We start from the raw sequence: 11,612 nt of genomic DNA on the forward strand, positions 1-11,612 counted from the left end.
GCTGTATTATCACCCTCTCCTTGTATAGCCTTACAAATACTGAGGTAAAATAATGACCAAATACTGAACATGCGACCGTGACCTTAAACAGTAAAAACCATAAATGCAAAAAAAAAAAAAGGAAAAGAAAAATCTCAATGTGAGAACTTGGGATTTGTTTCACCAACTCCCCTCACGTGCACTAATGTTCCCATTTTCCAGAACATTGTAAGGTGAAAGGAACGATGTCACTCAATTCTACAGCTCATCAAACACAGACGGCTGTCTAAGGACGGATATAAACGTCAAGAATCTGCGCTTTGTTCTCTGCACATCCTCGATGTGTGGTGAGAAGCGAGACGTGAAGGGGGAAGGAAAACACCTGTGTGACCCCACGGTACAGGACACCCCCTCGGCACTAGACTGACGCGTGGGCGGAAACTCGTGGCAGCCATTTTGTTGGAGCCCTTATTTACAGACAGTAGTGAAGAGCCGGGTTGTGAGTGACGTATCTTCTGCCCGTCACTTCAGTTCCTTCCCGCAGGCCCAGGAGTGACTCCAGATAGGAGTTCGGTGCCGGTGGCGGCTGTTCTGGCAGGAATATGGCGTCCGATATGGGGCTGAAATCCACAGTGTGGCAAAGTGAGTATATGGGCCGTGTCCTGAGCACGGAGACACCAGAAGGCGTCACTGACGCATCCCCGCATATACCGCTAGTGTGAGGAAACGGTGACGTCAGGAAGGACCCGGCTCCCTGTGTAGTTCTGCATAGTTCTGTGTGTGAGTGCTGTGCCTGCACCTCCACCGTGATGGGCATGTGTGCAGCCAGCCCTCAGTGCTATGGGCACAGTCATGTGTGGGGGCAGCGCGGTGTACAGTGTGTGCTGTGGGGGCAGCGCGGTGTACAGTGTGTGCTGTGGGGGCAGCGCGGTGTACAGTGTGTGCTGTGGGGGCAGCGCGGTGTACAGTGTGTGCTGTGGGGGCAGCGTGGTGTACAGTGTGTGCTGTGGGCACAGTCATGTATGGGGCAGCGCGGTGTACAGTGTGTACAGTCGTGTATGGGGGCAGCGCGGTGTACAGTGTGTGCTGTGGGCACAGTCATGTATGGGGGCAGCGCGGTGTACAGTGTGTGTGTGCTGTGGGCACAGTCGTGTATGGGGGCAGAGCGGTGTACAGTGTGTGTATGGGGGCAGCGCGGTGTACAGTGTGTGTGCTGTGGGCACAGTCGTGTATGGGGGCAGCGCGGTGTACAGTGCATGCTATGGGGGCAGCTTGCTGTACAGTTTGTGCTATGGGCACAGTCATGTATGGGGGCAGCATGGTGTACAGTGCATGCTATGGGGGCAGCTTGCTGTACAGTTTGTGCTATGGGCACAGTCATGTATGGGGGCAGCATGGTGTACAGTGCGTGCTATGGGGGCAGCTTGCTGTACAGTGTGTGCTATGGGCACAGTCTTGCATGGGGCATTGCGGTGTACAGTGTGTGCTATGGGCTCCGTACAGGGGCAGCGTGGTATATAGTGTCTTCTGCGGGCTCAGTGATGTACAGCACTGTATGACACGAAGAGGGGCAGCGTGCAGTATACAGTGAGTAGGATGGGCATATCCTGTAGAGTCCTATATGACATGTACAGGGGCAGAACAGTATACATAGCAGGAATATGTTAAACTAATGGTATGGGCAGAATGGCGTGGTCATACTGATTTAATTAATACCTTTAGTGTAAAAAAAGCTGCAGTCTGGTTTCATTAAAGGGAGCCTATCAGCAGGATTGCGCACAGTAACCTACAGACGAGGCTGAAGTTGGTTTCTAAGGGTGGTTTCACACTTGCGTTTTTGTCTGCAGCGTTTTTTTTCAAAAAAACGCATGCGTTTTTTTCCCCTATATTTAACATTGAAAACGCATGCGTTTTTTGGGGGGTCAAAAAATACATTGGAGTCAATGGGGACGCATGCGTTTTTTGGTGCATGCGTTTTTTGCTGTAAAAAACGCATGTGTTTTTTTATTAAAAAACCAGAAAACACACTGATATGCCACCCCCCAACATAAAAGTGATAAAGGGAACCTAACCCTACCCCTAACCCTAAGGGATCCTACCCCTAAGGGATCCTAACCCTAACCCTAATCCCTTTATGGTTAGGGGTAGGGTTAGGGTTAGGATCCCTTAGGGGTAGGGTTAGGATCCCTTAGGGGTAGGGTTAGGGGTAGGATCCCTTTAGGGTTAGGGTTATGATCCCTAACCCTAACCCTAACTATTTCTGTTTATAGTGGGTTTTTTACTTTATTTTGATGATTGGCAGCTGTCACACATTTCTCAGCATGCGTTTAAAAAACGAAAACGCATGTAAAAACGCATGTAAACGCGTCAAAACGCCGCGTTTTTTTCACCACATGCAAAAACGCATGCGTCAAAAAAACACAGCGTTTACACGCGTTTACATGCGTTTTTTCACCATGCTTTTTTTGCGTTTTTTACCGCAAAAATGCACCCCAAAAAACGCCAATGTGAAACCAGCCTTATTCGTTCAGTTTCTTATTCGGAGCTGAAGTTGGTTTCTTATTCGTCAGTTTCTTATTCAGCAATTTTTTCTTTTCTGTTTTTTATAGGTTTAGCAACAAAAAATGATCATCACAATAATAAAACACAATGCAGCGAGTTGCCCTGATGTGAATACACTTAAAAACGGCTACAAAAACAATAAAACTGGCACAAAAATGGGCATCAAAGTGGGCACCAAAGAGCGCTGAAGAAAGGGTTAAATGCCTTTGGGCTACTGATCTAACACTGCAGTCATATAGAACAGGGAGCCCCACATCAAAACCAGTTTTTTCCAGCCTGGCCCAAATGGGTTCTGGGCATCAGAACTGGCATCAAAGTGGGCAGACAGTCAATTTTGGCCATTTGAATAAGTAGCTGATGTTTTTAAGGGGTTAAATGCCTTTGGGCCACTGATATGACACTTAAAACACACAGATAGTGATGTCCTGCATCAAACCCAGCTCCCTCCAGCCTGGCCCAAATGGGTTCTCGGCATCAGAACTGGCATCAAAGTGGGCAAACAGCCCATTTTCACAGATTTGAATAAGTAACTGATGTTTTTATGGGGTTAAATGCCTTTGGGCCACTGATACGACACTTATAATTCACAGAAAGTGATGCCCTGCATCAAACCCAGGTCCCTCCAGCCTGGCCCAAATGGGTTCTGGGCACCACATCTGGCATCAAAGTGGGCAAACGTCCCTTTTTTAAAGATATTAATAAGTAACTGATGTTTTTAAAGGGAACCTGTCACCCCGTTTTTTCAGTAGGAGATAAAAATACTGTTAAATAGGGCCTGAGCTGTGCTTTACAATAGGGTATTTTTTGTCCCCCGATTCCCTACCTATGCTGCCGAAATACCTTACAAAAGTGTCCTTTTTCGCCTGTCAATCAGGCTGGTCAGGTCAGATGGGCGTGGTCATTCTCCCCCACATCTTGCTTATGTTCCTGTTGGTGGCGTAGTGCTTCTCGCATGCGCAAGTGCCGAATGCACTGCGCAGCTGTAGAAAAAGAGCGCACTCGCCGCTATTCAGCGGCTTCTCGGTGGGCGCGGCCATGTTCCTGAGGCCGCGCGTGCGCAGATGGAGTCTCCTGCTTCCCGGGGCTTCAGGAAAATGGCCGCGGGATGCCGCGCGTGCGCAGATGGACATCGCGGTGGCCATTTTCCTGAAGCCGAGTTCATACGAGGACAACCAGCAGAGGGCGCTATATATATATATATATATATATATATATATATATATATATATATATATATATATATATATATATATATATATATATATATATATATATATATATATATATATAATATATTATATTATATTATATTATTTTTTTTTTATTATTTATTTTTTTGTGACACATGGATCCCTTCTATAGCGGTATGTTGGTATTGCGAGCCTGCAAGAAAATCTCGCAGTACGGATGCCATACGGATTACATACGGAGGATGCCATGTGCAAAATACGCTGACACACCCTGCCTAGAGGAGCTACGAACCACTATTTTGGGGACTTTTCAGCGTATTACGGACGTAATATACCGACCGTATTGTTTTACGCTGTGTGTGACGCCGGCCTAAGACCGCCTTCACACCGGCATGTCCTTTTTGTGTCCACTAAAAACCTGGGGGCCGATTCATTTAGGCTATGTGCACACGTTGCGGATTAGCCTTAGGAATTTCTGGTGCGGATTCTGCCTCTCCTGGCAGAAAACGCCGCTGTGGATTTGTCGCATTTCTTTGTGTGGATCCACAGCGTGTTTTTTGCTGCTGTTTTTACCCCTGTGGATTTCTGTAATGGAATGGGTACAAAAACGCTGCAGATTCTCAAAAAAGAAGTGACATGCTACTTCTTTTAAACTGCAGCGTTTCTGCAGCGGATTTTCCGCAAAGTGTGCACAGCTTTTTTTTTTTTTCTCATTGATTTACATTGTACTGTAAATCAATTGCGAATCTGCACCATTTCTGCACTGCAAAAAACGCTGCGGATCCGCAGAGAATCCTCAACATGTGCACATAGCCTAAGGGATTTACATCAGAATTCTGGTATAACACCTTAATTAAGTCCGTCAATGTTTTTGTGTAATCTCAAGTTGTGGGTAAAAGAAATATTATGACTTTAGCGTTTTCATGCTCCTCTCTCCAAGCTAGGACAGTGGGGGTGGAAAGCCTGCCCGGGAAATTCATGACTTATGCAGCATAACTTACCCCAAAAATGTCCTCCAGTCCCCAACAGGAGCACAGCATTTGTAAGACGTGCCTAATTCATTAAAGTGTTGCTGTATGTTACTGCAGAGGCCCCCGTTTGTTAACACTGCCATGCATAACACCGTCGTAATGAATCCGCCATATTGTTTTTGATCCTTTAGCATTTTATGTGTCTATTATTACATTCCATGAATGTCGTACGTGTTCTGTGTTTATTTTTATTTTTTTTTTTTTTGGATAGAGCACGCACCCATTAGGGTATGTGCATACATAGGAAGCTCCGCTGCGGTTTTTCCTGCGGATTTATTGCGTTTTCTACTGCGGATTCCGCTGTGGATTTACAGCTGCAGTTTTCTATTGGAGCAGATGTAAAAATGCTGCGGATTCCGCACAAAGAATTGACATGCTGCGGAAAATAAAACGCTGCGTTTCCGTTTTTTTTTTTTCCCCCGCAACATGGGCACAGCGTTTTTGGTTTCCCATAGGTTTACATTGTACTGTAAACTCATGGGAAACTGCTGCGGATCTGCAGCAAAATCTGCAATGTGTGCACATAGCCTAAAAGTCTGTAGTGGTGGTCACGTTGCTGTGGTTATTTTACATTGTCTGCAAAAAAAAAAAAAAATCGGTGACTTGTCCATTTTTGATCACTTCTGGAATAAAATTACCCTAAGGCTATGTTCATACGTGGTTTTTGTAGCATATTTTTGTGGAAATTTTAGGCTGCATTTCACAGTACCAGCAACGTCCTGAGATTTTAGAAATCTCGTGCACACAGATTGGTTTTATTTTCCTGACTGATGTAGAAATCTGCTGCATCTTTGCTATCAGCGTGTCTCCCCTTTCAGCGTTTCTTCATTGGATTTGCAGTGTTATTTCAGCCATAGGAAACAATAGGTGCAAAAATCTAATGAAGTATAATTCATGCTCTTTTTGGGGGAAAAAAATGCAGCAAAAACACGACATGTGGACATATCCTAATAAGTCTATGGGTCTGTAAAAGTGGAGCAGCACATGGCTGTCATCTGTGTGCAGTCTGTGATGCCCATTGTAATGGATGGGAGAAGCGCAGCAGAGTTGTGGTGTTTTATACAATTTACTAATGTGAAAAAAATTGAAAGACTGATGAAAATCTCATCCAAACAGTAATGTACTACATGGCTATGGCTTTACTTTCGATTAAGTCATGAATGTTTGAGTCCAGTTGTGTTTTTTTTTTTCTGGATAACAATCAAACTCAAGTTTAATATATTTGTATTTCTGTATTTTAGAGATTAAAACAGAAGTCCTGGACGACTGTAGGAAGGAGGGGGAATGGAAAGTAAGTTCCTGTGCTGGTTTGTTTTTATTTTTTCCCAAACTTGTTAGCAGAGACCTAAAAATTGCATGAAAATAAAATGTAGTTTTGGTGTGTATTTTTGGCCTGTATCTGGCTGATAATGGGGCCAAACCTAAGACTAGCAAGTCACAAAGTTGTCCTTTCTGAAATCCCAGGAACAAGGTTTAAACCCTTCACGCCGCGGCCCTTTTTCGTTTTTGTGTTTTCGCTCCCCTCCTTCCCAGAGCCATAACTTTTTTTTTATTTTTCCGTCAATATGGTCATGTGGGGGCTTATATTTTTGCGGGATGAGTTGTACTTTTGAACGACACCATTGGTTTTACCATGTCTTGCAGAAAACGGGAAAAAAAATTCCAAGTGTGGTGAAATTGCAAAAAAAAATTGCAATTCCGGGTCGTTTTTTTTTTTTTTTTCCCCTCACTAAATGCTAAAACTGACCTGCCATTATGATTCTCCAGGTCATTACAAGTTCATAGACACCAAACATGTGTAGGTTCTTTTTTATTTAAGTGGTGAAAAAAAAAAAAATAAGTTGGCATTTTTCATAATTTGGGACTGGGTGGGTATTTTTTGCTCGCCGATTTGACGTCTTGATCGCCCGTTAGTGCATTTTATAGCAATGTAGCGGCGACCAAAGTTTTAATTTTTTTTTTTTTTCTCGTTGCAATTGGTGGTTTTTTTTTTTTTATTTTAATATTGATTGGACGATTCAGAACTCGGCAAAACCAAATGTTTGTTTGATTTATTTATTTTTTTAAAGGGAACCTGTCACCCCGAAAATCGCAGGCGAGGTAAGCCCACCGGCATCAGGGGCTTATCTACAGCATTCTGTAATGCTGTAGATAAGCCCCGATGTTACCTGAAAGAGGAGAAAAAGACGTTAGATTATACTCACCCAGGGGAGGTCCCGCTGCTGGTCCGGTCGGATGGGTGTCTCTGGTCCGCTCCGGCGGCTCCTATCTTCATTCCAAGACGTCCTCTTCTGATCTTCAGCCACGGCTCCGGCGCAGGCGCACTTTGTCTGCCCTGTTGAGGGCAGAGCAAAGTACTGCAGTGCGCAGGCGCCGGAAAGGTCAGAGAGGCCCGACGCCTGCGCACTGCAGTACTTTGTTCTGCCCTCAACAGGGCAGACAAAGTGCGCCTGCGCCAGAGCCGTGGCTGAAGATCAGAAGAGGACGTCTTGGAATGAAGATGGGAGGCGCCGCAGCGGACCAGAGACACCCATCCGACCGGACCAGCAGAGGGGCCGCCCCTGGGTGAGTATAATCTAACGTCTTTTTACTCGGACTCCCATGACAGCACGACGAGAGAGGGGATCCGCCCATTAGGAACAGGAAACCTACAGATACAAAAGGGCGGTACCTCTCCCTTGCCTCAGTTGGTTTCCTGTTCCTGAGGGGACGGGTGCCTACAGACAGAAGGCCCAGGCCGGCCGGCCGATTACGGTAGCGGGGGGGTCTCCTACCTCGGCCGGTGCGGAGATCCCTGGAGACGCCACGGTGGTCCTTGCTGGACTTCACGGCAGTGGCGTTCGCAGCAGGGAGCGGAGTCCGGAGGATTTCCTGCCTCCATCAGCGTCAGCGCAGGTAAGTATTCCCATTGGTGGTGCAGCGGTATGGTGGGGCTGCGGGTGCCGGGCTCAGGCGTGTGGGTGAGCTCCCGGAGCGCTGCGCTCCATTCCCCGGCGTCCTGCACAGCTCTCAGCGCGTGCTGGAGCATTTCCGGGTGCAGTGACGTGGGGGGGGGGCGGAGTTAGCGGCCGCTTCCGGGTCGCCGGACGTCTGCGCATGCGCAGTCGTTCCAATATGGCGGCGCCCATCGCGTCTGTGTGCCGGTTTTTGACCGCAAGATCTCCTGCCCTCTGCTGTATCCTGGGCCAATAGGGACAGCGCTGGCCCATCTGCTGACCGGATCCAAGGGGTATTTATGCAGGTGGAGATGTCAGATCCCTGCTTTTGGTCGCATTTCGTCATGGAGAGTGGTGGTGAGCAGCAGCAGCTGCCAGACGAGGTACGTCAGAAGCCCAAACAGAAGGATAGAGGCGACCAGCCCAGTCGTAAGAGCTCTTCCGAACAAGGATCCAGAGCTTCGACTAAAGAGACCCCTCGGATTCCGGTATTGTACTTTGGCGCACGGGTAAGTGATCTACGTGAAAGTTCACTCTGTGACGCGGGCCCCTTTATACTTTATCATTCCAGGGGAAGAAGAGTACGGGGAAGTCTAAACATAAGGAATGTGCCCTCTGTGGAGTCCCTCTACCTGACTCTTGTTCAAAAAAATTATGTGCCCCCTGTATACAGCAGATGGTGAGGTCTACAGGAGCGGGTTGGTGGTAGTGACTTTAGGTCAGATATTAGTTATCTCCTATATTGTCCTCCCCTAGGTAGCAGAAGAGTCCGTAACTCCGGCAAATCTGAGGGAAATGATCCGGCTGGAAGTAAGGGAATCACTACGGTCCCTATCCCAAGCGGAAGGCTCAAAGCATAGGACTCTCTTGGACTCTAATTCTTCAGAGGAAGAAAGAGAGGAGAATTCCTATCTCTCCAGTCCTCTCTCCTCTTCATCAGATGAGGAGTCAGGACGATTCTGTCTACCCTTGGATAGAATCGACAAAGTCGTCAAATCAGTCAGAGGCACCATGGGTATAGAGGAACCTAAATCACAGCCCTCGAAACAGGAGATGATGTTTAGCGGACTTGATCGTAAAAAACATAGATCTTTCCCGGTAAACGAAAAGATTCAGGACTTAATCCTTAGAGAATGGAAGAAACCAGAAAAAAAGGGGGCCTTACCACCAGCGTTAAAACGCAGGTATCCCTTTGACGATCCGGTTGTGGATACATGGGATAAAGCTCCTAAACTGGACGCGGCTGTTGCAAAGGCGTCAAAAAAGGCCTCATTACCCTTTGAGGATATGGGAAACCTCAAGGATCCTCTGGACAGAAAGGCAGATATATTCCTTAAAGGTACCTGGGAGATGGCGGCTGGATCTCTCAGACCAGCCGTAGCGGCAACATGTACGGCCAGATCTTTAATGGTCTGGCTAGATCAGTTAGAGTCTCAGCTTAAGGACGGTGCATCCAGGGATACTATTCTGAAGGCTCTACCGACCATCCAGAATGCTGCAGCCTTCCTATCGGACGCATCGGTGGACTCTGTCAGAATGGCGGCCAGAGCGGCAGGACTATCCAACGCGGCTCGCAGGGCCTTGTGGCTGAAATGCTGGTCAGGTGACATTCAGTCTAGAACCAAGCTCTGCGCCATTCCGTGCGAAGGACAATATCTCTTCGGTCCAACTCTGGACGAGTTGTTGGAAAAAGCAGGGGATGACAAAAAGAAATTCCCCAGTCTATATTCATCTTACCGCCGGCCCTTCAATCGAAGGAGATTTGGTCGCGGGAAAAAACGCGGGTCCTCTCCCACTAGAGAAAGTTTCAGATGGGAAGACAGACGCGGTAGAGGTACGGGCTATATGTTTCGCTGTTCCTCAAAGGATCAGAAAAAACCGGACCAATGACTAGCGATCCCTGTGGGGGGTAGACTGTCAGCATTCTCTTCAGCTTGGCTTGACATTACAAACAGTAAATGGGTCAGAGGCATCATTACTGAAGGTCTAAAACTGGACTTCAATCACTGGCCTCGTGAAAAATTTAAATTAACCCCTTTACGTTCCTCCCCCCTTGAGCAAGCAGCCCTGGAAGCAGAGGTTATCAACTTATGTTCCAAGAACGTGCTGATTGAAATTCCGGAATCAGAAAGAGGAAGGGGATTTTATTCTCCTCTTTTTCTGATTAAGAAACCAGACGGATCTTTTAGAACGATCATTAATCTCAGATGTCTTAATGAGTTCCTGGTCAATGAATCATTTAAAATGGAAACAATCAATTCAGCAATAAAAATGTTGTTTAATCACTGTTTCATGGTAGTGGTAGATCTAAAAGATGCATACTATCATGTTCCAATACATGAACACTTCCAGAGATTCCTGAGGGTAGCTGTGTCAATGGGGGGCCAGATTCGCCATTTCCAGTTCAGAGCTCTTCCCTTCGGCTTATCAGCAGCTCCTAGGGTGTTTACAAAGTTAGTGGCCGAAGTCATGGCACACTTACGAGAGTCTGACATCCTAATTATTCCCTACTTGGATGACTTTCTTATAGTAGGGAGCTCTGAAGACCATTGCCGTTCTCAGCTAGAGACAGCCACATCCGAACTTGAGCATCTGGGGTGGATCGTAAATTACGAAAAATCTCGTTTACAGCCCCAGAAAATACAAAGATTTTTGGGACTATTGTTAAACTCAGAATCCCAACAGTGTTGTCTTCCACCCGACAAGTTGTTACATATCCAACAGGTGTCTAGGGCAATTGATAAGACATCCATGACCCTTAGACAGGCTATGTCACTATTGGGTTCTTTAACCTCTTGCATTCCCGCTGTCCGTTGGGCCCAGTTCCACACCAGACCATTACAATCCGAGGTGCTGGTTAATGATAGAATCTTACAGGGGTCCCTGCAGGATCAGATTACCTTAGGTCCAAAAGCACTCACTTCTCTTAGGTGGTGGCTAGACAGTAAAAACTTATCGGCGGGAGTTCCCTGGGTGTCACAAGTAACACGTGTGGTAACTACAGACGCTAGCCCTACGGGTTGGGGAGCACACATGGATGACATGATGGTTCAGGGTCTATGGTCCCCTCCCCTAACATCAGCCTCCTCCAACCAGAAAGAGTTAATGGCAGTAGAGCTTTCAGTGAAAAAATTCCTCATATATCTACAGGGTCATCATGTCAAGATCCTATCGGACAACCAGGTGGCGGTCGCATACATAAATCATCAGGGTGGAACTCATTCCGAGTCACTGATGAGAGTGGCGGATCGTCTGTTCCAGATAGCAGAAAATCACTTCTTATCCCTAACTGCTCTACACATAAGAGGAAAAGAAAACATCAAAGCGGACTTTCTAAGCCGCAACACCTTGAGACAAGGGGAATGGTCCCTAAACAATTACGTGTTCGATCAGATCGTCCACAAATGGGGACATCCAGAAGTAGACTTATTTGCTACCAGGGACAACCGGAAGACAACAAAATTTTGTTCCCTAAATCCCAGAGAAAATCCTCTGTCGGTAGACGCTTTTCTGATCAGATGGGATTTTCAACTGGCATATGCATTTCCTCCACTAGGCCTGATACCCTTAGTAGTCAGGAAGATAAGAGAAGATCGAGCCAGAGTTATATTGATTGCCCCATTCTGGCCCAGAAGGGCCTGGTTCACTTGGCTCAGGATCATGTCAGTGGAGGACCCCTGGGTACTTCCGGACATTCCAGATCTGCTCTACCAGGGGCCGATCAGCCATCCTCAAGTAAAGAATCTCCATTTAACGGCATGGATTTTGAAAGGGCGTTACTAAAAAGCAAAGGGTTCTCCCCGAGTCTAATTGAGACCCTTATGAAAAGTAGAAAGCAAATAACCACAACAATCTACGCTAGGACCTGGCGGAAATTTCTGGCCTCTTCTGATTTTAATTTAGAAGAGGGATTA

General features: G+C 46.7%; 1 protein-coding gene across 1 annotated transcript in view; it reads left to right on the top strand.

Moving 5' to 3' along the window:
- Nucleotides 1-453: 453 nt before the first annotated feature.
- STXBP3 (syntaxin binding protein 3) overlaps nt 454-11,612 on the top strand; it is a 97,348-nt gene continuing 86,189 nt past the window's right edge. Inside the window, exons 1-2 of the mRNA XM_069737314.1 lie at nt 454-621; nt 6,004-6,053. Coding sequence (XP_069593415.1) covers nt 582-621; nt 6,004-6,053 — 90 coding nt within the window. The 5' untranslated portion in view covers nt 454-581. The remainder of the gene's footprint in view (nt 622-6,003; nt 6,054-11,612) is intronic.

The sequence above is a fragment of the Ranitomeya imitator genome, chromosome 8, assembly GCF_032444005.1.
Source record: "Ranitomeya imitator isolate aRanImi1 chromosome 8, aRanImi1.pri, whole genome shotgun sequence".
Classification (NCBI taxonomy): domain Eukaryota; kingdom Metazoa; phylum Chordata; class Amphibia; order Anura; family Dendrobatidae; genus Ranitomeya; species Ranitomeya imitator.